Source organism: Elgaria multicarinata, chromosome 14 (genome assembly GCF_023053635.1).
Source record: "Elgaria multicarinata webbii isolate HBS135686 ecotype San Diego chromosome 14, rElgMul1.1.pri, whole genome shotgun sequence".
Lineage (NCBI taxonomy): Eukaryota > Metazoa > Chordata > Lepidosauria > Squamata > Anguidae > Elgaria > Elgaria multicarinata.
The window spans coordinates 25,726,125-25,752,635 of NC_086184.1; the positions used below are offsets into that span (position 1 = coordinate 25,726,125).

Here is a 26,511-nt window from a genome sequence, read left to right on the forward strand (position 1 = left end):
CAGGAGCCCTGTCCGCCGTTTCATATGGTCACCCTAATCAATCAATCAATCAATAATAGGACTGCTTCCATCTCATTACAGTGTTCCTTCCCCCTACAAGGTCCTCTCTTGAGATCATTTGGTAATACAGACCCGTGTGCCTTTGAGCTATGCTGTAGCTATAGGGTTAATCCCCATCTTGTCTTAGATAGCTTTTGCCTTTCCTCTTCTGAGAGCAACACCTGTGTTCTTTTTCATCATTTGGGGTTGGAGACCTTCCAGCCCTCCGGTTTCCTACCAAGGTTATGAAAATTTCTTCTGGGCTCAGTTTCAGAAGTTATGCTTTCAGCACAGCATGGAGTTCAGCATGTCCACAATAAGAAGGATGCAAGTAAAGGTGCTCTAGATCTAGCATAGGGCGGATATGTTTGAATACAAATTCCGAATTGCAAGGAACAAGACTGAATATTCCTATTAGAAATGGTGATGGGAGAGTTTGGAGAAGCGTGTCATATTTTGATAAGTCTGGGGCCAGGGGCAGCTTGGGACCAAAGCATCTGAAAGACCACCTGCTCCCACATAACCTCGCCCATTCTTTAAGGCAGCCTTTCCCAACATGGTGCCATCCAGTTGTTTTGGACAACAAGTCCCATCATCCCCAGTCAGCATGGCCAACGGTCAGGCATGATAGGAGTTGTCATCCAGTTGTTTCAGATGTGAGCCAGAGGCCCCAGCCTGCCTTCTGAGTTGATATGGCTGGCAATCAGGTGCAGGGCCTTTTTAGTGGTGATGTTGAGCATGCTCCCTGAAGACACTGAGCTGGTGCCTATTGTAGTAGCTTGCACTGCTGGGTGAAAATAATTGTATTCTCCCTTTCTTTTAAAAGGCAATTAAATTTATTCCTGCTGGGTTTCTCTCTCTCTCTCTCTCTCTCCAGTTATTGATGCTTTTGCTGCTATCTTTTTGTTGTTTTCAGATTATTTTTTTAAAAAGGCTTTCATTTTCATGTTCAATGTTGAATTTAAAGTTTGCACTGTTAGCAGCTTAGGTAACTTTTGCTGTTTGCATAGAAGCGTTTAAGATCAATAGATATTTGGGTTTCTTAAAGTGGAAAAGGATGAAGGCTGCCATCCTAAACACAGACAGTAGGGCAGGGATGGGAGTTCCTCTGGCCTTCCAGATGTTGGACTCCAATTCCCATCAGCCCCAATCAGTATGGCCAGCCCTCAGGGATTATGGGGGTTGTAGTCCAACTACATCTGGCTGCCTATCTATCTATCTATCTATCTATCTATCTATTATTGTTTTATTGTTACAAGAATATTTTAAAAACAAAGGTAGCTGTGTCAGCCAAAGACAAATGCCAAATCCATATCAGCATAAAGACTTTAATTCAGCCAACTCAAAGGGTTCTTCTTTGAAGAAGGAAAGGTGGTAATCAAAGCAAAAGGGTGTGGGTTGAGGAAGAAGGAAAAAAGTGGCAGATGTTCAAGCCATGGACGCCACGTGTGGTTACAGACTTACGATGGGAAGTGGGAGGGGGCTGCAGACTTGAAATTAGGCTCTTCCAAATACTGGGTTTGCCCAGTTGCATACGCTTTGCCAATTCGTTCTTAACCAGCAGGCTGGTTTAGGGGGTCTAGGACAGGCTGTATAGCACACACAGCTCTACCCTCCAAGAGGGAGGAATTCCACAGGGGGCTCGGGGAAAATGGCTTGGAGGGTCTGCCACTGCTGCCCCCAAGCATCTGCCACTTGAAGCGCTTGCCTCACGGTAGGGCCGGCCCTGCAATTTATGGACGGTGGGCTCTTTGCTAGGTAAAATGGCATAAAATGGCACTTGAGAGGCTGCTAGGATAAAAAAAGAAATCACTTGAAGAACAAATACACCGGCTTACAAGTCTTGGGCTTAGGAAGACAGGAAGTTGCTTTCTACCATATGCCAGACTATTTCACTATCTCTCCCCCCCCCTCCTTTTTTGTGGTCTTGTCAGTCAGTTAATTTTATCGCATCTAACAACCATAGGTTCTTACAATTGTGCAACAACAAAAAGAGACACGTCACAGAAAGAAGAAGGTTGAAGAAGCCACTCAGATCAGTCCATTCCTGCACAATCTGCAGCATGTTTTTAGGAGTTTTGCCCTCTGCTTTTTAGCAGCCCCTGCGAATAAGGCTACTTATTATTTCACTGTCCAGCACAATACTCTTGACTGGCAGCAGCATCCGGGAGATTCCCCCCATCACCCGCTCTCTGATCTTTTTCACTGGAGTTGTGCCCTACCACGGAGAAACGGCTCCTTTCCCTTTCTTTTTATTCGCTTCTTTGTTGTCCATCTTTCAGCACGTTGGTCTGTCACGTTTAAATGACCACCGAATATATCCTTCATCAAAAGAAATGGAAGCTGGAATTCTCATGGGTCAATGCCCTTTGAGGAACCTTTTTTGTTTGGGGGCTGGGACAGCACAAAGAAGTTTCCAGATCCCCCTGGCTCTTTTTCAGGCAAACGCTTAGAAAGGATGCAAACACCTCAACACCTGCTTTGACCCTTGTAAGAAAAGCAAGAGGGCCCAACGGGTACTGACCCACAAGAAAGGAATGATGTTGTCCTTGGCGATCGCTTGAAGCAGCCGTGGGGCGCCGGTGAGGCTCTGCAATCCTGCCCCACAAGTCGAGAAAAACGAGCCGATCACAATGACCCACGGCGAGGGCCATGCGAGGGTGCCCACCACTAGGTTCTTGTTCACCGCGTCACCGTATCTGCAGGGTTGAGTGCAGACATTTTAAAAGACGACTAGGCTTCCATTTACTGGTTATGTGATTTAAGATAATTTTCCAAAGTAAAGTTCAAGGTAAGCCTGCCTAAAATGAGTGATTGCTCATGCAAACAGTTCCAAGTGTATACAACAGGCTTCTAATAAGATAAAAATACTGGAATTAAAAGCATCTGCTTCTCTGTCAAAAAACGAGTCACGGCATGTCTACACTTGCCAGAAATGCCGGAGTCATCTCTAGGTCATCCGTGTGCATCCATATGACGCACAGGGGATCCTGGGGGCAACCCGGGATGACCAGGGACTTTCCCTGGGATATCTGGGACCCCAGATTTCCCAATATTTCTGCGGTCTTGGGACCATCCTGAGGTCGCTGTTCCCGGGTCGTCCCTTCTTCTCCGCGAGTAGCAGGGCCAGGCATAGAGCTGTGCACAGAGGCTCCGCGCCCATGGGGGTGGGGGGGGAGCAATTTCGCCATCCCTGGGATGGTGGGTGTGGGTTTTTTGTTTGTTTGTTTACCTTTTTCCGCGTGACTGGCTCTTCTTAAAAAAAAAAAAAAAAAAGGCGGCCGGGATGTCACGTGGCCACTTAGAAGCTGGGGGAGGATCGCGGAAGCAGGTAAGTCCGTGATTCTCCCCCCTCCTTCCTGCTACACCCTTAGGTGTAGACACGCCCTCAGACTGGCTTCCTTCCTCCACAGCATAGGAGTCTGGGGAGGCGGAGTAAAAGGTATCCATTGCATTCTAACAATGAAGTAGGACCCGGGGATCCAAAATGCAGCAGAGCTCTTTTACATTATACATCCCTTTTTTTCCTACCCCCTTGCCCTTGGCTTTCTTGGCAGTTCCTAGGGACTGGGAGATCCAGGTTCAAATCCCTGCCCGGCCAAGATTTACACTTTGTGCTCTTGGGCCAGTGATTACCTCTCAGCCTTAACCTACCTCACAGGGTTGTTGTGAGGATCATAGGGGGGGGGGCATTTATTTAGGAGTTTTCATAAGCTGATGTTCAACATGAGCTCTCAGGGTAGCAAAGGGTTATGAGGATAAAACAATAAATAAGTAATACAGCACAGGAATGGGAGTGACCATGTATGTACGAGTTGCTGGGGAACATGGGTGGGAGGGTGCTGTTGCACCGTGTCCTGCTTTGCTAGTCCCTGGCTGACAGCTGGTTGGCCACTGTGGGAACAAAGTGCTGGACTAGATGGACCCTCGGTCTGATCCAGCATCAGGGTACTTCTTATGTTCTTGTGCTGTCCCGGCTTCATGGGAGGAAGTATAGGCTTAAAATGCCATCATAACATATAAGAACCCTAACACATATCCATTTCCTTGGGACAAGCTGAGAAATGAAGCAAGCACTAGCCATAGCTGTGTATAGCCAAGTCTTCGTTTGCTGGTGAAACCACATCAGCGGTGCTGTGCCTCTTCTGCCCTTTTGAGTTCTGCACCAAGTCCGGCTGAATCTTGCAATTTTTACTAGGGATGTGCTCCGCTTCTAATCGGACCGGCGAATTAGAAGCGGAGCGGGGGGGCTTCGCCTCCCCTTAAGGCGGAGGCGAAGAGGATTGGGGGGCCGGCGGAGCGTGGCGAAGAGGATCGAGGTGAAGGCGGATCCTTTGCCTCGATCCGGAGCTCCGCCGGAAAGGTAAGTGGGGTTTACCGGGCCTTGCCGCTGTCGCCCATGCGGCAACAGCGGCAGGGCCCGGTAACCCCCCCCCCGCCCTCCTCTCCCTTACCTGCTTCCGTCCATGGTCCGTCGGCTTCTTCAATTGAGCCTGCGGTTCAACCAGGAAGTCTGGGCCGCACTTGCGGCCCAGACATCCTGGTTGAACTGCGGGCTCAAATGAAGAAGCCGATCGACTGCGGACGGAGGCAGGTAAGGCCCCCTCCCCCTTGGTCCCTTACCGGGTGGTGACGACGGCAGGGCCCGGTAACCCCCCCCCCTGCCCTCCTCTCCCGGCCTTACCTGGCACCACTCTCCTCCACTGCGGAACTCCGATTCGGAGCTGGAGCACCACGGCGAAGAGGAGCGGAGTATGGGCGGAGCGGCGCGGGCCGATCCGAAATTTTCGGATCAGCCCGCGGGGCGGAGCGGGGGTCCGTGCACACCCCTAATTTTTACACATTACACAAATGAGAGTGGTATATTTTGCGTGATCATCCTGCTTTACATTACGGGGAAGGGCAAAATATACATTTATATATATTAAGCATCTCGATGCCGCCTTTCAAAACATACCATTTGCCCAGAGCAGCTTGCAATCAAATTAAAAACATATTTAAGAATGACAGTCACATCGAAAATAAATCAAAGCTAGAAGAACAGCAAAAACACCTGCGACTAGCCAACTTGAATTTGAATGGTGTATTACGGTCGCAGACCGAGACACGTTATTATACAGAATAAAGCTGTAACTGATTAAGAGTAATTAGATAAATAGAATACATTTTAAAATGGGGCCAGCTTAATTTTTTCCTCTAATTTGCACTGAAGTAAGAAAGAAACTTGCAACCAACTCAGTGAGATAGGATGAGCTATCCTTCAAAACAAAAAACAAAACAAAAAAACCCTCCATTACCATCTCTTCAGAAGATTGCCCATGGAGATTTCTGAGTATTTTAAAACAATTGAAGATGTTTCGAGTTAAGACGACCGGCATTACATATGGCTTCAGAGTCTTAGTGTGCAATCCTATTGGGATTCCTATCAGCCTCTGAATTCGGAGGCTGACGGGTATCCTATGCAGAGCGGGGGGAGCAAAGAAGTAATCGTCAACTCTGAGCTCCCCTGGCTCTGCATTTTTGTTAGATGGACGTTTCTGGCTGTCGAACCAAAACCAAGAAGTGTGGGTTAGTGTGTTGTGTGAACACAGTCGCTATCTTTTGGTCACAGGACTGTTGTGAAGAGAAGGAAGAGCGTGTCTGCTGCCTTTAGCTTTTGGGAATGAGGGCAGGATTTAAACCAACCAACAAACAAGAAACTTGCCTTTTACAAAAAGAAGTGAAACCTAAGTTTCTCAGATCATAGAATCATAGAACAGCAGAGTTGGAAGGGACCTACAAGGCCATCGAGTCCAACCCCCTGCTCAATGCAGGAATTCACCCTAAAGCAGTGGTTCCCAAACTTTTTCAGGTCACCGCCCCCTTGGTTCCACAAACTCATGCCCAGTGCCCCCTACCCTACACTATAAAAATCATTATTCAGAATAGCGGTTTTCAACGACTGACTAAGGAAGATAATAACAATAAAATTCAAAACAGTAACAATGAATTGAATATTTATTCAAACTCCGAAGCACTTGCCACAGGCTTGCCAAGGGAGGGAGGGAAAAGAGAGCAAACGCCTCTGTTTTGCAGCCGGCGTGGTGGGGCACACCAAGCAGGGCATGTCTCTTCATTAGCGTTTTGGTGTTTTTGAAATATTTCAATTCACCGTTAAAAGGACTCTTCTTAAATGGTATTAATACATGTGTGGATTCTTCCCCTATATGGCTTGGGACCAAACCACCTTCTCCCATAAAAATGTCCCTGGGTTTTAAGACCTGCTGGAGAGGCGTTTCTCAGAAAAAAACACCTCGAGCGCCCCTCCTGCTGTCCCCTTGCCTCTTAGCGCCCCCCTGTGCAATCCCACCCCCACCCCCAAGGGGGCAGTACCGCCCACTTTGGGAACCACTGCCCTAAAGCATCCCTGACAGATGGCTGTCCAGCTGCCTCTTCAAGGCCTCTAGTGTGGGAGAGCCCACCACCTCCCTAGGGAACTGATTCCATTGTCATACTGCTCTAACAGTCAGGAAGTTTTTCCTGATGTCCAGCTGGAATCTGGCTTCCTTTAACTTGAGCCCGTTATTCTGTGTCCTGCACTCTAGGACGATCGAGAAGAGATCTTGGCCCTCCTCTGTGTGACAGCCTTTTAAGCATTCTCTGCTTTTCAATGATTGCATGGAGTCTCAATGCATGCACACACAAAGCCCTGCATTATTAGCAGCTGGTGACAGAAAGCACTGTGTAGAATGAATGAATGAGATGAACTAGGCTGAGGAGCAAAGCAGTTTTGCAAGGCCAACGCGAGAGGCAAAGCCATGACGCTGACCCAAGAGCAAGCGACATCTTCTTACGCACAAAAGCAAATGTGATGGCTACTTACTTATCTCTCAGGACGACGCCTTCAATGCAAGCTCCAAACAGGACCACGCAGCTGAAATCTGAAGGTGCACATTCCCTTAAGGAAAGCCAGTTTGATTTCTGACAGGGTCGGTGACACACATTTCTTACCACAAAAAATACTCATGTAATCCTGCAGAGTCATGAAAATACTATAAAGGCACAATCCTAAGGATAGTTTAGACTGGGAAAAAAAGTCCGACAACTCCCAACAAATCATGGGTTCTCAAAGTGGAGTGTTCAAGAAAATAAGCCACACTGCATTAAAAACCTGCTCTGGTTGCGTTCAGACCACACGATAAACCACGGTTCATCAAACAATCCATGGTTCAAAATAACTCACACTCAACCACTGAGTGTGGATTAGCATGTTGTGTGAACAGCCCCAGAGTGCAGTATATAAATCTATACAATTTTGCTGATTTACCTGTCTAAACATGTAGACCTTCCCACATGTAGTTTTAAAACTTCCTCCCATATGTACCTGCCCGGACCCTAAGGTCATCCTCAGGGGTCCTTCTCCGCGAGCCCCAGCCAAAGGAAGTGAGGCAGGTGGCTACCAGGAGGAGGGCCTTCTCTGCTGTGGCACCCCGACTGTGGAATGAGCTCCCTAAGGAGGTTCGCTTGGCACCTACATTATATGCTTTTAGACGCCAGGTGAAGACCTTTTTATTCTCCCAGCATTTTCACAGTCTATAAATAAATTTTAACTCGGTGTTTTAAATTTGTAATGTTGCATTGCTGCTGTTTTTATCTGGTTGAGCTTTTATATTGTATTTTATATTATGGTTTATACTGTTGTTTTATACTTTGAATGTTTTTAATTTTTGTGAACCGCCCAGAGAGCTCCGGCTATTGGGCGGTATAGAAATGTAATAAATAAATGTAATAAATAAATAAATAAATAAATAAACTTTAACAGCAGTGACAAAATTTCACTCAGGGTGGACAACCTGGGGCCCTCCAGTCTACAACTCCCAGAACCCCTGACCACTGGCCATGATCAATAATGTGAATCAGCCCTGATTCAATTTGTGTCTTCTGGCCCAGATGTGTCCAAAGGACCCTTCACGTCAAGTGCAAAATATCAGAAAGGGTCTATAGCTCTGTGCTACAGAACATACTTCACACATGGCAGGTCCCAGGTTCAGGACTGGCCAACGACTTTTTGCTGCCGAGGCAGAAAACAAGATGACACCCTCTCCCACCCTTTCCCCAAAAGCCCACTTGACTGGGTAGATGAATCTGTCTTCAACGCTGAAGGCAGAAGGCTAACTTAGTGGTGAAGAGCAGGCTGCATGGCCCACAGACTTCTCCTCCAATACCTTGATTTACTTCCAGGCATCTGCCACCTGAGGCAACTGCTTCACTCTACCTAATGGTAGGGCCAGCCCTAACCAGGTTCAATCTCTGGTGTCTCCAAGTTAACAGAATTTCAAGCAGCAAGTTATAGGAAAGACTTTTCTCTGCATCAGAACCACTACCAGTAAGAGGAGACAAACGAATGGATAATCTGAAATGGAACAAGGTAGCTTCCTGTGTACCAGAACCTTGGTGTGTTGCTGTTTTGTAAAAGATACAGACTAGTGATGTGGTGGCAATAGCAAGGATGGTTCCAAAAGGGATAGACTTCTGGGCATCCTTGAGATCTCCAGATCGGTTTGAGCCCGCCATGATCCCTTAAAAGGAAAGCAAAAACTTAGGTATGAAAAGTACTTCTAAACAATCAATCAATCAATCAATCAATGTTACTGTCAAGGACCAGTATGAAAAGTAAATAACACACGTCAAACATATGGAATGCACACAGAATACTAGGGTAAAATAAAATAAAAACCTAAGGTGGGATAAAATGTGGAGGAAAATAAGACAACAATATGATGTCACTGCACTGCGATCTCCCAAGGAGGATCACAAAGTCTCTGAGATCAGTTGCTGGTGGGTTTGAGACGCTGCAGCACAGAATTTGGCAATGCTAAGAATGCTGGATGCATTTTGATCAGAAGTCACCCGGCAGTTTTAATAAAAAAGGTCCAATAAAAATGTTGTGCAAGTCATGATAGAAGGAGTGGGACAGAAGAACGCGAATCACCAATTCCAGGTCCACAGAGTCACTTGGGTCCATGGTAGGGTTTTGTTTTTTTTACACTATCTTTCCTCCAGCTGAGAGGAGAGCATTGCAGCCTGCTGGTGTAAAAGCCCTACCATGCTTCTCTAAACAACAACATCATCATACAGAGATGTGCAGCAGGCAACATGATCATAGGCTCACCTGTCACTGAAGGGAAGAAGATGCCAACAAGCACCATGAAGGATGTTGCGATGTCTGCATAAACGTAGAGGTGGAGGTTGTTCTTATGCCCAGCCACGTCAGCAGACGACCAATTAGCCTTCTCCAAGATCTCTCCTTTCTCCAGGTAATTGCTCCAGATGTTATCTGGAAGGGAACCGTCAGGAGCATAGAGTGAATGTGTGAGAAAGTGGATGAAACATCTGCCCGCTTCCTTTGTAGGACGTAGGGCAATGTTTCCACACAGGGAGTCACAAGCCCAAGAGAGATTGCACTGGATGTACTCCTGTCTAGAAGAGTCCATTAATCCTTTAGTAAGTAGCCCGATTAGTATATAGGGTGTGGTGTATTCTGTGCTTAAAAAATATGTATCAGAAATTCCACTGCAAATTCTGCAACGAGAACAGCTGGATTCTGCAACCTGTCTACATTGTGCAGATTAATCCATTTGCATTTCTCTTATTTTGCAAAATTTATTCTGCTGAAGCTAAGCCATGGGGAAGGGGAAGGAGTTTAGCAGGAGGACCCCATACCCCCCACTACATGACCAGGGGAGATCTCATCCAGAAATTCTTTTGGCTTCAGAATTTCATCAGGCACAGCCCAGGCATCTCTAAGCATGTTTTCACAACAGGGACTAGACACATTGTTGTTGTTTTAAATGGAAGCCAAGATTCTCTGAATTCTGCAGCCAGTAAGTAGCACACATCCTGCCACTTTCTCAGTGTGTGCACACAATCAGAGTGCAACCTACCCCATAAGGCGTTGCATTAAAATATGCCTATGAACTAACCAGCCAAAAACACTCTTCGTTATCATCTTGCATTTCTTTTGAAAAAGCAAAGAGGATACCAGGATGCTTAATTCTGTGCCCAGTCATAACGTCTGAAGCAGTGCGGTGCAAATCTTCAGGTGTGCCGCAGTCCTGAACGTAAGTTCACATTTTAAGCCCAGTTTTTCAGGGAAGCCTTTGGCATAACCTGTCAGCCCCCCTGTCTTACTGTAACTAAGCCAAGCATGATAAATGCATGATAAATGCACTCAGATAAATGCATATTCTTCCCTCATTTATCTTTATTTCCACTCTCCCCCTGAATTTTTGACTGGAGGCTCCTTGGAACAGGCTACCTACCCTTTCTACTTTGCAAAGCACATCGTTGGCACTTCATTTAAAAATAACACAGGAAACTGCCTTATACAGTCTTGGTTCGCACGTCACAGCCAATTTCTGGGTTGTGTAACCCAGGAATTGGCGGGGTACCCACCCACTACTTCGGTTTTCAATTAACAACTCAGGCACACCCCTTTCCTAGCTAGTTTTATAACATCAAAACCTGGAAGCTCTGCAATGTTTAGGGGTTAAACAAACCAGAGTTAACCCAATAACAAACCATGGGTTAAGCCTGGATTGTTTAACCCCCTAAACAGCCCAGTGTTCCCGGGTTCTCATGTCATGAAACAATCCAGGGACTGGGCGTTCCTGGGCTGTTAACTGAAAGCAGAAGCAGGCAGGAGCACAAATGCTCATTCGCTGGAGAAAGGGCTGATTTAAGTAGGAACTATACTGAAATGGGCTCTTGAACAATCTTGCTCAGTGGTGACTACACTGATTGGCAGAGGCTTTCTAGAATTACAAAGGACTTCCGCAGCTCTACCATGGATTGAAACTCAGCCCTTCGGGCATACAAGGCAAGGGCCAGCCCTACCATTGGCCAGAGTGAAGCAGTTGCCTCAGGCGGCAGATGCCGGGAGATGGCAGCAAGGTGTTGCAGGAGAGAGCTGTGTGGACCATGCAGCCTGTTCTACTCCCCCTAAGTTAGCCTGCGGCTTTCAGGAACAGTAGAGGATGCTGTCCCTTTATTAGTGTTGAAGACAGATCCATTTGCCAGTCCAGTTGGCTTCTGCAAATAGAATGGGAGAGGGTGCCATCTTCCCCATCGCCTCAGGCAGCAAAAGGTCCGGGACCGCCCCTGTACGAAGCACACGCTCCACCTTGGCCCTTCCTCAACAATTAATACAAGCATGCACTGCTGTTTTTGGCTGTACCTTTCAAAATTCCACTTGCAGCTCCAGGAATCCCTACAATTTCGGTGACATTATTGAAGTGAAAGTACTCGTCGCACAAGGCAGAGCTTGTGTTGAAATCTGGGCAGAAGTGCTCGGTCAGCTTGGTGGGCACGGTGACGTTGTCAACAACGGTTGTTTTGGCACAAATATCAAATTGGTCCCTCGAAAGAGTCCTGTTGCCCAGCATACAAACCCTGGGGAGAAAGGAAGTTTGCCACTTTGTTATGTGTTACATCTTGCAGATTTCTCAACAGAGCCACATTAAAAACACACACACACACACACAGAAAAAGTTTCTCAAAAAGCAGCAGAAAATGGAGGAACTATGCTGGACCAAAGGCCCATCAAGTCTAGCATCTTGCTTCTCCTCCATGAGGCCCACAAACGGGACAGGAAAGAAATAATTCTCCTCCCCTGTTTGTTTTCCACAGCAGTTGACATTTAGAGCTGGAATGCCTCCGATCCTGAGAGTTTCACATCAGCTCCTCTTTCAAGACTGCTGCCTTCAGAAGTGTGCTTGGTGACAACCTGAGACAGGGCCTTTTTGGTGGCTGCTCCCAGGCTGTGGAACCCCAAAGGGGAGGGCTAGGATTGCTCCCTCTCTGTTCTCCTTCCGTCGGCAGGCAAAGACCACGTTGTTCTAGAAGGCCTTTGGCCTGTAAGTGGGTCTGTTGGTTGGATGCTGTTTTTTTTTAAAAAAAATTCATTTCATTTTTATCTTTATTTGTATCCTGCCTTTTGCCCAATGCTGGGCCTCAAGGTGGCTTTACAAAACAAAAACATATACAGTTAAAAGTTATAAATAGAAATATACAAAAGTTAAAACTATAATTAAATAGGTTACAATATTAAAACATTTAAAATATTTAAAATGCATAGCAAATTTTTAAAAGTCAGAGGTCCAGATTATTCACCAAAGGCCTGCAGGAATAATAAAAAAATGGTTTTGCCTGCCTCCAAAAGCCCATCAAGGAGGGAGCCAGTCTAGCTTCCCTGGGAAGAGAGTTCCAGAGCCCTGGAGCAGCCACCGAGAAGGCCCTCTCCTACATTCCCACCAAGCGTGCCTGTGATGGTGGTGGGGGAGAGACGAGGGCCTTCCCTGAAGATCTCAGAGCACGGGCAGGCTCATAAGGGAGAATACGGTCTTTCAAATAACCTGGACCCGAGCTGTATAGGGCTTTATAGGTCATAACCAACACTTTGAATTGTGCCCGGAAACAGACTGGGAGCCAGTGGAATTGCTTTAACAGAGGAGTTGTATGCTCTCTGTAATTGTTATGCTTTTTATTGGAGTTTAATGTATTGTTTTAGTCAATTTTACTTGTGCCTGTAAGACGCCTTGAGTGCCATTTTGTGGTAGAAAGGTGGGGTATAAATCCAATCCAATCCAATCCAATCCAATCCAATCAATCAATCATCATGGTGACTAATACCCACAAAGAGCTTAAGCCTCTATAGATGTGCTTTACCTTTTTGTGAAGCAATTTAAAATGTTGGCTAGCCACACAGATCTAAGGGGCTGCTGGTCTCACCATGAACCTGCCTGGTTATTAAGGTAAGAACTTAAGAAGAGCCCTGCTGGATCAGACCAAGGGTCCATCTAGTCCAGAACTCTATCCACACAGTGGCCAGCAGCTGTTGACTAGGTACCCATAAGCAGGACACGGTGCAGCAACACTCTCCCACCCATGCTCCCCAGCAACTGCCTTTGATACTGGAAGATTGGCAAGAGAAGCCCTTTTGAGGGAACCATTAACCACAGAGGCCCGTTTGTCAGGTAGGCATGAAAGGCCTTTCTCCTGTATTGCCCCCAAACTAGGACAATACTTCATGCAACCGATGAAGTGGACTCCAGGCTGTAAAAGCCGATGCTATAATAAATGTATTAATCTATAACTGGTTTTGCTGCAACAGTCTAAACTAATTCCAGAGGGGTAGCAGCGTTGGTCTTTACAGAAAAACGCAAAAGACAAGCCTCTAGCATCTTTTTAACATTAAAAATATTCATAGAAGCGCTGATGGGGTAATAGCCGCAACACCGCTCCAAATCCCAAATGAATTAAATACATTTACTTGGATGCTGCGTTCCTTTCTTGCCACTAATTCGATTGTAAGGAGTTTATGCAAGCAAACTCCCATTTCCAATCCGAAATGAACGTTGGCGTTTCCGAGCAAGATTTACTTACGGAAAAACAGGTGGCTCAAAGATGGATTTGATCGCCCCAGCGTAGATGGATAAGATGGATATTATGACACAGGCCAAGAAGAGAGAAGCAAGTTTGTTGACGTATTTCACACCTACGAAGACCACCACAGCCATTAACGTGAGGAATAAAGTCCCGTACACTCGCATGTTGTTCAGCGTAGTGCTGGACGTGTCGTGGGCGCCCGTTGGATGGAAAATGGCGGCTTGGGGAAAGATGTAGGTCTGAAACAGTTAGAACATTATCTTAGAGTCTATGATGAAAAGCAAGACGTTTATTTATTACATTTTTATACCACCCAATAGCTGAAGCTCTCTGGGCGGTTCACAAAAAATTATGAAGTTTATGATGGTCAATGTGCACTCCGCCACACACACACCCATAAAAGCAATGATGATCATGATTTACAAAGTTAGCAAATCATCAATATCATCCTACATTTTTCCAAGCACCGTACAGATAAAGATAAAACTCACAAAGCAATAGCCACAACAGAAAAGGGGAGGGGGGTAAAGCATTGGAACAGCACAGTGGAGGCTGGAGACTCCGATTTCAGTGGGGCTGTAAATCCATTATGGGATTTACAGACAGAACCAGCCAGAACTCCAAAGGGGATGTCGAAAGTTCTGAACACTATCCCCAAAATGGGTTCAGCACCTTGGATAGTTCCTCTAGCGCTCTGACTGAAACCCAGGGCGCCTCTAAATGAGCCATTTACTGAATGTTTGTAGGTCTATTACTTGACCTCGTCAACAACCGGGATGTCTTCCATGCTATCACTTGGAAATCCCACTATGAAAAGAACCAGATTTCCAGATAGAAATATGATAATATCGGGGGGGGGAGTGGGATTTTCTGCCACTAGATGGCACTGTCTCAATAGAAATGGACAGAGGGGAAGTTTCAATTCAAAACACATGGCTGTCTTTGTCCTCCCATGTAATGCAGCCCATTAAAAACCGTGCAAAAGCAGAAAGCGCGAAGTCCCGGGTAAGCAACATGATTTCCCCTTAATGTAGGGACACTCCCAGAACAAATTCACAAGCCCACCAAAATCAGAGCCATCAGCCTCCACCAGGGCAGCATCTTCTTCTCTGCCCCCCCCCCCCAAAGTATATGGTTGCTGTCCTCCTTTGCCATGAAATTCTTCCTGGGAGGCAGGAGGTGTAACCTTCGAGAAGCCCTAATGTGATCCCCCCTTCTGCTCTTCAGTCCCAAGACTGTGCTGTAAAAAATTTAAAGGCTCCTACCCTTCTTCAAATTCATTTGCATTACATCAACCTCATCTCACGTATGTACACCAAGTAATTATATTAAGTTGGGCAAGATCCCAGAGTCTAATATATCATTCCCTTAAAACAGGGCTGGGCAACTCAAAGTCCAAAACCATTTGGAGAGCCACAACTCCCATCAGCCCTATCTGGCACGGCCAATGGTCAGGGCTGATGGGACCTGGAGTCCGACAACACCTGAGCCTTAAAACACCATTTTTACAGCCCACACCTTTAAAGCAGAGGTCTGGGCCTTAAAAATCACACCTCTGCTTTAAAGTGTGGTTTTTAAGGCACCCTGGAATCGTGAGCAAGACCTGAGAAGTTCCTACGGTTTGAAAAATAAGAGTGCTTCAACTATCAGAAGTCTGGTGAAAGCAACAACCATGAGTATTTATCAATACTTCTAACATGTTGTGTCTTCCCCTGGGAGTTATTGGTTACTACTTACGAGCAGAATTTCAATGGCACCGAGGATGTACATGGCACCTGCAAATGTTGTCCCCAAGTAAAAACACAGACCCACTGCTCCACCAAATTCAGGGCCCAACGATCGTGAGATCATGAAGTATGAACCACCAGCTATGAAGTGAAAAAAGAGAATACAATTATTTCCTCCTCCGGAATGAAGCAAATAGCAATTATAAACTAGGTGTCAAAAAAAACCAACAACAGAAAAATATTGCTTTTAACATTTTCCAGCTAACCTTTTCTTTGCATACTGAAAATAATCACGATTTTGATAGTAACCCTAACTACTGTCCTGCCACTAAGGAAATTCTAATGAATACAGGATGTTTTTAGATCTTGGATAGGGTCAGTTTTGGAGATTGCGTATGGACATCGATGTGCTTGCATGTCTCACGTTATAGATCCTAGGGAATATTATTGCCATATTAGCTCATACACCTAGTATGATATACATTTCATAGCACGAATCTTTGCTAGTAAAAAAGAGAATTCAAGTACCCAAACTGTACAAAATCTAAACACTTGCATTCCCTTTTGCCAACGACAGAACCAAGAGAAAGACGTCACCACAGCTCATTTCTCACCTCAATTAATTTCATGATAGATAGTTCAGAAGACACCTTCAACCACGGCTTTATCCATAGTGAATAAGGTGTTTTGCTTTAGTCAACATGATTAAAGCCGTGGTTTAAGGTGTCTTCTGAATGGAGCCAATGGAGTAAAGCACTAATTTGCTTGGGTTATATTTATACTACTCCATACAAACCCTAGTACAGGGATGAGCAATGTCTGGAGGCCATTTTCATCCCTGGGACCCCCCCCCCCCCCGCAAAACCCAGAACCACCAAAAGGGCTGAAATCGCTACAATGGTTAAATTTAGCTTGTTTCCAAGCTAAATTTAACCCTTTTGGTACTCTGTAGCAGCTAACAAACTAAAATTGCAAACAAACTAAACTTGACCTTCTGAGTGCTTTGTAGTCACATTTTTTAATTGAGGGGGGGGGAACCAGGGGGACATGCGTGCTATGTAGGCTGTGTGTTGCTCCCCCTGCCCTAGTACAATGAACAGAGGTATTCAGCATCCAAAACTTTGTATCCGAAGTCAATGAGGTTGGTGGTACATTGCATTTCAGCCTGAAATAATGCGTGTTTCCTATATTAACCAGCTGCTTAGCACAAGGGTCCCAATTGGTCTAAACCTACGTTTAGGACAAGTGAATTGGACGGTACCTGGAACAACTCCATTCGTCGCAATGGCGCTCATTGATATAGCTGTCAACATGGTCTGGAACAGCAAAAGAAAAAACAGCAAGGTTTACAAGTAACCTCGGGACGGGGAGAAGGCCACAGTTACTCTACTAAGAAGACAGGAGTCACCAAGTTAGAATACATTGCATCCACTTTGTTTCTTTTAAATTGTACTTTTAATGCGTTTTCATTCTGTTTTTATTCGATTTGTCCACCACTCTGAAATTCTTGAATGGGGAGCAGTATATAAATATTGTAAATAAATAAAAATAAATAAATAATATTCCAATTAATCAGCACCTATTTTATATCTATTATTATTATTATTTATTTATTTATTTATTTATTTAGCACCATCAATGTACATGGTGCTGTACAGAGTAAAACAGTAAATAGCAAGACCCTGCCGCATAGGCTTACAATCTAATAAAATCATAGTAAAACAATAAGGAGGGGAAGGGAATGCCAACAGGCACAGGGTAGGGTAAGCAGGCACAGGGTAGGGTAAAACTAACAGTATAAAGTCCGCACAACATCAAGTTTTAAAAGCTTTAGGAAAAAGAAAAGTTTTTAGTTGAGCTTTAAAAGCTGCGATTGAACTTGTAGTTCTCAAATGTTCTGGAAGAGCGTTCCAGGCGTAAGGGGCAGCAGAAGAAAATGGACGAAGCCGAGCAAGGGAAGTAGAGGCCCTTGGGCAGGCGAGAAACATGGCATCAGAGGAGCGAAGAGCACGAGCGGGGCAATAGTGTGAGATGAGAGAGGAGAGATAGGAAGGAGCTAGACCGTGAAAAGCTTTGAAGGTTAACAGGAGAAGTTTATATTGGATTCTGAAGTGAATTGGAAGCCAATGAAGAGATTTCAGAAGCGGAGTAACATGGTCAGAGCGGCGAGCCAAGAAGATGATCTTTGCGGCAGAGTGGTGAAGAGTGGATCTTTTAGGAGACTAAGTATACGACATGAGCTGGGGAAGGTATCTTATTAAGTAAAAGGAGACAGGGGGGCACCCCGTGGAGAGCCCATGTACTCACACAGCAGCAGCAGATTAAGACAATCAGGAAGGACTGTATAACGCCAGCTGTTCCCACCATCCAGGTCAGTCGAAGGAAGAGAATAACCCCAAAGATATTCTGCATGCATGGCAGGTAGACTCCCATCAGGGTGCCCATGCTGGGTGACTGAAAAACATGACATAGACATTAGTATTTTGTTTTGAGAGGTAGTGTGCTGCAGTGGTTACGGGCGTCAGATTAGGACCAAGGAGAGGTGGGTTCAAATCCCCATTCAGCCACAATGCTCAAGTCTCTTGTTCAAACACGTGGAGAATTGTTCACAATTAAACAGCCTCTCAAACAAAGCCCTGGGGAGAAAATTCATGAAAACCTCCATCAATATCTCGGCCTAACAGAACAGCCACAGTAGCATTAAACCATAACAGGATCAATACCTCCTCACTTTGAAATTAAAACATATCGAGTTTTCTTGGCATGCATGCCACAAAAAGATACCATTATTCCATGATGTGTACAGAGGTTAAACGTGAACACAGGCATATTCCAAGTTAGCAGCATCCTGCTTTAGGATTTCAGGTCCTGCGTGTGGCCCCAATAGACGTGTCCCATTCGTGGGATGCCCAGAACCCACAACAAAGAAACTGAGAGTAGACTTTAATACACAACAATTCTTCATGTGGATTTTTCATAGTACAAGGGTGAAGTTAGGGATGTCTGGATTCCGTGAAATCCATCCCGTGTAGGTTTCACGGATTGCACAGTGTCGTTCGTTCTGGCGTCCATTCGCAGACGAATTCAATTTTTTTCCCCATTATGCGGGAAAATGCACAAATAATTCCACAAGAAAGTTCCTAAGAATTTACATAATTTATGGTAAGATGTAACATTGAGCCTATTGTCCCCATACCATTCCACTTTTCCCCACTTATATTTTTTGTCTCAGCAGAAACGTGTGGATTTTCCCGCGAATGAATTAGCAAAAAATTCATGAAGGTAAAAATAAATCAATCCAGAAGTCTATGGACTCCGTGTAGCTTGGGGAGGCCATTTCATGGTGGATTCCGCAGTTTGGATTCTTAGAAACCTGATCTCATTTTAGTCCATCTCGATTTTCTCCAGTATCCCTAGGTGAGAAACATCTGCCCCTCCAGATATTGCCAGAGCTTTATCCTCTAGGAGCCATGGACAGCCAGAACATGGTCAATGGCCAGGGATAGTGCTGCAAAATGTGGTGGTTTTGCACAGCATAATTTATTTATTTATTATTGCATTTATATCCCGCCTTTTTTCCTCCAGGGAACCCAAGGCAGCTTACATAATCCTCCTCCCCTCCATTTTATCCTTACAACAACAACCCTGTGAGGTAGACTGGGCTGAGAGTCTGTGACTGGCCCAAAGTCACCCAGTGGGTTTCCAAGGCCAAGTGGGGACTAGAACCCAGATCTCCCAACTCCCAGTCCAACACTTTAGACACTACTCCACACTCTGTGCATGAAAATTTCACACTTGCTTCTCTAAACCCACGTTGCATGATGTTTCTTGTTCTGAAGTGCCTCTATATGAGAATTTTATAACTTGTTACATAGGTGTTAGGAACCCCACAGTCAGCTTGGTTGGAGGGGGGAATTTAAAATAATAATAATAATAATAATAATAATAATAATAATAATAATTATTATTATTATTTTGCTAAAGCAGGCTAAAACAAAAATTCAGACAAAGTTGACACATTCCCACATATTTAGAGACTGAAAGCTTCGTATATATAACTCACACGTATAGAGATGCAGCGTTCACTATTTAGTAAGACATTACTTTAAGCAACAAAACTAGTGTCTAGATTGGATGCATGCAGTTGAATACTGGAAGGCAGAAGTCAAACCAAGAGAAATCTCATTTGACAGATGCACATTACATTGGCTATATTTTCCCCCTTTCCATTATAGGGCTTAGAGTTGCAAATTCCAGCGCAATTCATTTTTTTCAGAATTTGTTTCACCCTGCACAGAATAGTGAAATAATAAAATGGCCTTAACAAGGTCCTGCTCTAGGGGGCAAAGTTTCACATTTTATTAGATTGTAAGCCTATGCGGAAGGTCTTGCTATATACTGTTTTACTCTGTACAGCACCATGTACATTGATGGTGCTATATAAATAAATAAATAAATAAATAAATAAATAATAATAATAATAATAATAATCTCGGGTTGAGAACTGGGAACAGCCAGGATTTGCAACCGTATTTTGACTCTGTTCTCAGTTAACTACTACTATTATTATTAGTTAATAATAATAGCAGTAAGAGCCAGTGTGGTGTAGTGGCTAAAGTGTCGGGAGATCCGGGTTCTAGTCCCCACTCAGCCATAAGACCCACTGGGTGACTTTGGGCCATTCACAAAGTCTCAGCCCAACCAACCTCACAGGGTTGTTGTTGTGAGGAAAAAATGGAGAGGGAGGATGTATGCCGCCTTGGGTTCATTGGAGGAAAAAAAAGTGGGATATAAATGTAATAAATAAATAAATAAAATAAAATAAATTAAAAAACCTATAGCTTTAATAAACCCTAGCATCCTAAATCCAGAAATCACAAGGCTCTGTGGTCAAATTAAAATCAGATGTGGATGTTTCCAATCTACTCCTCCGGTGCTTTAAAGAGAAGAGGGGGGCATGTGACCCAAAACCTTGCCACAACTTACTCAGGTAGTGGGAAACCATGGTTTCACATTACGCCCAAATCGGGCCTGTTTGACTTTCAGGTAGAGACGTTCGTCGCTGTGGAGTTTTGGGGGTTGATGGGACTCACCGGTGAGCCCCTGACTCAGCTTGCATTTGTAGGCTGAGCCAGAGGGATTTTCCCGAAATCTGGGAACTTTGTCTTTTTCTTTTTAAAAAAATGCACAAATAGAAATGTGCAAAAAAACCGTGGCAGGCAATTTGTGTGAGTTACACAAATTTCGGCCACAGTGAAATTTGCGTAAAATCACACAAATTGCAGCCCACAGATTGCGCACATAAATTTCCAAAAACCTGGGGAAATCTGCAAGCTAATTTGACTCGATGGAGACTGAGTCAGGCCAGCTGGCGGGGAAGCGAGCCAAAGTCTGGTGGGTCAAGCTGATGAAAGTGCGGCACACGCTCCACCTCCTCAGCAGATTCCGACATCCCTACTTTCATTACGGCTCTTCTTAGCAATAAAACCCACAAGCAGCAGAAGCTGACAGCTTATAGCAATGACAATCAGTTCATTTACCTTCAAATTCCAGATAATCCACAATGCTGATGGAATTTGAACTTGTTTATAATGGTTAAGTTTCTATTGTCCCTGGTGTGTGAGTGTATCAGGGAAAATTCCATCATCCAGATTCCCAACAGTGTCATAAAAATGAAAAGCCACTCACTGACGGAAGCTACATACTTTGGATACTTTCCTTCTTGAGCCCTCAGCACTTTCCGCTTCCTCATGTTCCTTGGCGCCTTGAGTGAGATTCGTGTAGCTGACCAGTTTGCCAAGCAGAGAAGAGACCTTCGGGCGAATATCCAGTTCCTCCTGCAAAGGAAACACATGTGATAATGCTGATTAATAGTAGTAAATGCTTAGCATTTACTAAATAGAGTGCTCAACACATTTCACATAGATTATCACAGATACTGTTACAACAACCTTGTAAAGTAGGCCAATGTGATCTTTCCCATATAAAGAGGAGCATCTATACCTGAGAGAGCGCCTTCTCCCCTACCAACCTGCCCGGTCACGGAGGTCATCCGAGGGCCTGCTCCTGGTGGTTCCACCTAGATCCATCCTCCGATTGGAATCCACCAGGGGAAGAGCCTTCAGCGTGGTGGCGCCCCTCCTGTGGAACTCCCTGCCTCTGGAGGTCAGACAGGCTCCGACCTTGTACTCCTTTCGGCGCCTCCTGAAAACATCTTTATTCCAAGAAGTCTTTCTCTAACATGCAGCCTCGGATTTCTGTTTTTGCTTCTTTTAAATTTTGTTTTAACTGTTTTATTGTTTTTATTTTTCATTTTACCTTGTACACTGCTCCGAAATTTTTCAATGGGGAGCGGTATATAAATATTCTAAATAAATAAATAAATAAATAAACCAACCAACACTAGGATCAACGTCAAAGACTTTCCTCCGAGGGAAGCTTAGAAGTTGAAAACAAGGGAGAGGGCCTTCTCAGTGGTGACTCCCAATTTTGGAAAGCTTCCCCCATTGAGGTCCTCCTGGCACCAACTCTGTGCTAGGTTAAGACTGACCTCTATTCCCAGGCATTTGATGGCATAGGATGGGGCATTTATGTCAGCTGTTTCTATTGTAGGTTAGAGATTTTATATTCTATTTCCATTATCTTGTATTGTAGTGTGTATTTTTGTGAATTTCCCAGAGAGCATCAGCAACTAGGTGATATAAAAATGAAATAGTTTAAGGCACACAGAAAAATAAATGTCTACTCAGAAATCCCAAGATTCTGTGGGGCTTACTCCCAGGTAAGGGGCTATAGGATTGCAACCATTGTGAATTTAGGGCCAAGGCAAGGACTACCCATTTTAAATATTTTTTAAAGCTGCCTTGAGTGCCATTTTGAGTAGAAATGCATGGTATAAATCAGATAAATGAATACTATCCATTTCTAGCCAGAAGAGGTACTGAAGGCGGCATAAAAATCTATTTTAAACAGTTTAGAACAATAAAACACATTAAAATACAATAAAAATGTAACAACTGCAGAATGAAAACGGCACCAAACCCACCCACCCCACTTTATAAAGCTGTCTTTGACTGATATTTATTTAAAATATTTCTTGGCCACCTTTCAGGGCAGAAGCCTTCCCCTAGGCAACTTACAGCAATAAAATATATGAAAAAAAAATTAAAATGTTAAAAGGGATCAAAACACGAACACAATAAAATGTCAATAAAAGCCACAATAAAACCAGCAGCAGCGACAAAGGCATTAACCGTAACAACAGCAGAGAGGGAGGGAGTCGAGCCTCCCTTGGGAGGGTGTTACACAGCTTTGAAGCTGCCACCGAAAAGGCCCTGTCTTGTGTAACCGTCAGACACGCTTCTGAAGGTGACAGTCCTGAAAGAAGAGCTTCTCCAGAAGATCTTAAAGACAGGAGAAGGAGGCCTTTCAGGAAGCCTGGTCCCAAGCCATATAGGGCTACGTAAGTCATAACCACCACTGAAGGCAGCCCCACGTAAACCACGTTACAGTAGTCCAAACAGGATGCAACTACGGTATTTCTCACACTTAGCCTTAGGGCTCCTCTAAACGAGTGACTTATTGCATGCTTGTGATTGGCCACTGATGGACGTTTGCAGGTCCATTACACGTCATCGTCAATGACCATGCTGTCTCCTGGAAATCCCACTACTAAAAGAACTACTTTTAATGTGGTAATATCTGGCAAAAAGCGGGATCTCCCACCACTAGATGGTGCTGTCTCAATGGAACTGAGTGGAGCATGCTTAGAGGGGAAGAATTCAATTCAAAGCACATGGTCGCCCCTCTCTGCCCATGTATTACAGCCCATAACAGTCGTGCCAAAAAAGCAGCAAGCAAAAAGCCACGGGAAAGCAAAGCGCTCTTTTTACACCTCAATACATTCACATCCAGAGGCAGCATGCCTCTAAATACCAGAGACTAATTAATGGCTGAGGAGGGTTTTTCATGCATACCTGCTTTATGTGCTTCCTAGCAAAGAGCGTAGGACCTGTGCCCTTCCAGATGTTACTAGGATCCAATTCCCATCAGCAAGCACGCCCAATGGGCAGGGATGATGGGGAGCTGTGTGTAGACTAGAATATCCCCTGAAGGGATATTTTTATGCTTTAAAATGATTGGAAAGTACTGCAGCATCTACATAGAGACGCATTGACAGATGCTTCTATAAACTATAATCTGGAAGACAGATGGAGATTTTAAAAGAGTGCAAAACACTGCAACCAAGTTGGTAATGGGAGCAGCTTATCGTCAACAGACTGCACCTATGCTGAGGGAACTGCACGGACTTCCAAAAGCTATCGGGGGCGGTTGCCAGACCCCACCGGCCTGTTCAGATACTGGCTTTGTCAGGAGATGCCCTCCAGGTGGTGCCTAGGATATCACAGGTTCGGTCCATGATGGCTCAGAATAGGGCCTTTAGTATCACAACACCCAGGCTCTGGAACTCCCTACCAGGATTAACACACTTATTCTGTCATTGTTACGCTTTTATTGCATTTTAATTTATTTATTTATTTATTTATTTATTTCATTTCATTTCATTTCATTCCATTTCTATACCGCCCAATAGCCAAAGCTCTCTGGGCGGTTCACAAAAATTAAAACCATGAAGAGCACAATAAAACAACCAACAATTTAAAAACACAAATACAAAATACAATATAAAAAGCACGACCAGGATGAAACCACACAGCAAAAATTGATACAGGTTAAAATATAAAATTAAAACAGCAGAGTTTAAATTTAAGTTAAATTAGGTGTTAAAATACTGAGAAAATAAAAAGGTCTTCAGCTGGCGATGAAAGGAAAACAATGTAGGCGCCAAGCGAACCTCTCTGGGGAGCTCATTCCACAGCCGGGGTGCCACAGCAGAGAAAGCCCTCCTCCTAGTAGCCACCTGCCTCACTTCCTTCGGCAAGGGCTCACGGAGAAGGACCCCTGTGGATGATCTTAAGGTCCGGGCAGGCACATATGGGAGGAGGCGTTCCTTCAAATAACTTAATGTGTTTTTTGTTTGTTTTAATCTATTTTAAATAGATTTTGTAAGCCCTGAGTGCGTTTTTTTTGGTAGAAAGGCAGGGGATAAATCAAATAAATGAATAAGTAAACCCAAAACAAATGAGGCAAGCACCATTCTTAACAACAAAAACAACATCAATTAACAGCCTCCCCTCGCCATCAGCACTGACAGACAGTATGGTGTAGTAGTTAAGAGTGTTGGACTGGGAGTCAGGAGATTCGGGTTCTAGTCCCCGCTCAGCCACGGAAGCTCACTGGGTGACTTTAGACCAGTCACTGACTCTCAGCCTAACCTACCCCACAGGGTTGTTGTTGTGAGGATAAAAGAGAGAGGAGGAAGATCATGCCTTGAGTTCCTTCCACGAGGAAAAATGTGGGATATAAATGTAATAAATAACTTAAAAACATACCCACCAAGTTATATGGGCACATGAGGCAGGAAATCCCAAAAGCACCTTTCCCCAAGATACAATAATAAATTAAGGGCACAATCCCATGTATGTTTAGACAGCCCTAAAACTCCCAGCATTCCCTAGCCAGTATGTAGGACTTTTTCCTGTCTAAACATGCATTAATGTTGAGCCCTACATTGTCAGTAATTTCCTGCCTTTTCATGGTGCCTGGAATCAGCCGCCTGAGGCAACCACCTCACTCCACCTAACGATAGGGCCAGCCTGGGTGGCAAACCATTTCCCTGCCTTCCAGCGTTCGGGCCAACGAGTGCAAAAGGCGCTGGGATAAGTTGAAGACACTTGGCCTCAATTTTAAATCTGATAAAATTACATTTTAATGTAATTTGAATAATTATATTCAACGCCTCTTCCGACATGAACCTACCTGAACCAACATCTAAGGTCCTCCTCCAGGTGTCTGCTTGGAGGATGGCAACCAGGGAGAGGGCCTTTTCGGTGGTGGCCCCCCAATTATGGAACGATCTCCCCGATGAAGCCCACCTGGTGCCAACATTGTTCTCTTTTCAGCACCAGGTTAAGACTTTCCTTTTCTCCCAGGCATTTAACAGCATATGTTGAGTTTTAACTAAAACAAGCTTTGGCCTGATTGAGTGTTTAAAAATTGTTTTTAAATGTTAGCCGTTTTTATGCTTTTGTTTTTAAATTCTGTACATTGATTTTTAATGTTCAGTCTTTTTAAACTAATCTTTTTAATCTTTGTAAACTGCCCAGAGAGCTTTGGCTATGGGGTGGTATATAAATAATAATAATAATAATAATAATAATAATAATAATAATAATAATAATCCACTGTGGAGATCCTCAGTTACCAATATGTATGTTCTGGCTGTTTTGGAATGATTCCCTGCCACCATAAAATATCTGATTATGGGCCACTTCTGATCTACACTAGATCTTGTACTTGTGTTTTGAATCAGAGCACCTGTCTGACTTTTCAGGCCGCAAATGGGCTTTGCGAAGGGACCGAACAGTGGGTGAGGAGGCTCAGCAAAGAAGGTTTTGCTGGAGGGGTCTCCCCACGTTTGCGGTCTCCATCGCTCAAGGTAGCCAACTTTTCCCAACAATTACAATGCAAAGCAAAACAAAAAACGAGAGAAGGGGAAAAAAGTCGGCGGTTGGAGCCAAGTGGAACATTCCTCGCAGCAACCGGGCAAACTTCTGAAGGAGCTAACAAAAACTGAGGAGTCGCCTGCTGAGGCAACGGGGAGAGATCCAAAGGGCCGTCTCCATGGAAACGAATTGCCCAAAATGAAGCGTCTCACGGCGGCCTCAGGAAGCAGCTGTTTGCTAACCTCTAAAGTTCAAAAACACCCTGGCAGGAGATGGTTCTGAGGATAGAAATTGCTCCGAAGTTTGGCAGTTAGCTCCTCAGTCCCACGCATTCCTGTCAGCCAGACAGAAGGAAAATCAGCCCGCCCAGGGCCAGTGCTTCTGTCACTTCGGACCCATTTTCTTATTTATTTATTCATGCATGCATTCGACGGGTTACATTTATATCCCGCCTTGCCTCCAAAGAGCCCAAGCTGAGGTACACATTTGTCCTCTGCTCCATTTTATACTCACGACAACCCTGTGAGGTAGGTTAGGCTGAGAGTGAGTGACTGGCCCAGTGAGCTTCATGGCCGAGTGGGGACTAGAACCTGGGTCTACCGAGTCCTAGTCCAACACTCTGACCCAGAGCTTTCCAAACTGTGTGTCGCGACACGTTAGTGTGTCAGCTGCAGTGTGTAGGTGTGTCACGCGAACATAATGAGAAACCTCTGAGTATGTGAAATAAGCAATATCAACTTGCATGCATTTTTACG

The 26,511-nt window shown here is 44.6% G+C and overlaps 1 protein-coding gene across 1 annotated transcript in view; it reads right to left on the bottom strand.

Annotated features, from left to right (window-relative positions):
• SLC12A4 (solute carrier family 12 member 4) overlaps nt 1–26,511 on the bottom strand; it is a 94,955-nt gene that overhangs the window by 26,679 nt on the left and 41,765 nt on the right. Inside the window, exons 3-12 of the mRNA XM_063141425.1 lie at nt 20,897–21,028; nt 17,499–17,645; nt 16,453–16,507; nt 15,202–15,332; nt 13,462–13,703; nt 11,255–11,469; nt 9,191–9,355; nt 8,499–8,597; nt 6,902–6,959; nt 2,564–2,738 (exon numbers count right to left, since the gene is read on the bottom strand). Coding sequence (XP_062997495.1) covers nt 2,564–2,738; nt 6,902–6,959; nt 8,499–8,597; nt 9,191–9,355; nt 11,255–11,469; nt 13,462–13,703; nt 15,202–15,332; nt 16,453–16,507; nt 17,499–17,645; nt 20,897–21,028 — 1,419 coding nt within the window. The remainder of the gene's footprint in view (nt 1–2,563; nt 2,739–6,901; nt 6,960–8,498; nt 8,598–9,190; nt 9,356–11,254; nt 11,470–13,461; nt 13,704–15,201; nt 15,333–16,452; nt 16,508–17,498; nt 17,646–20,896; nt 21,029–26,511) is intronic.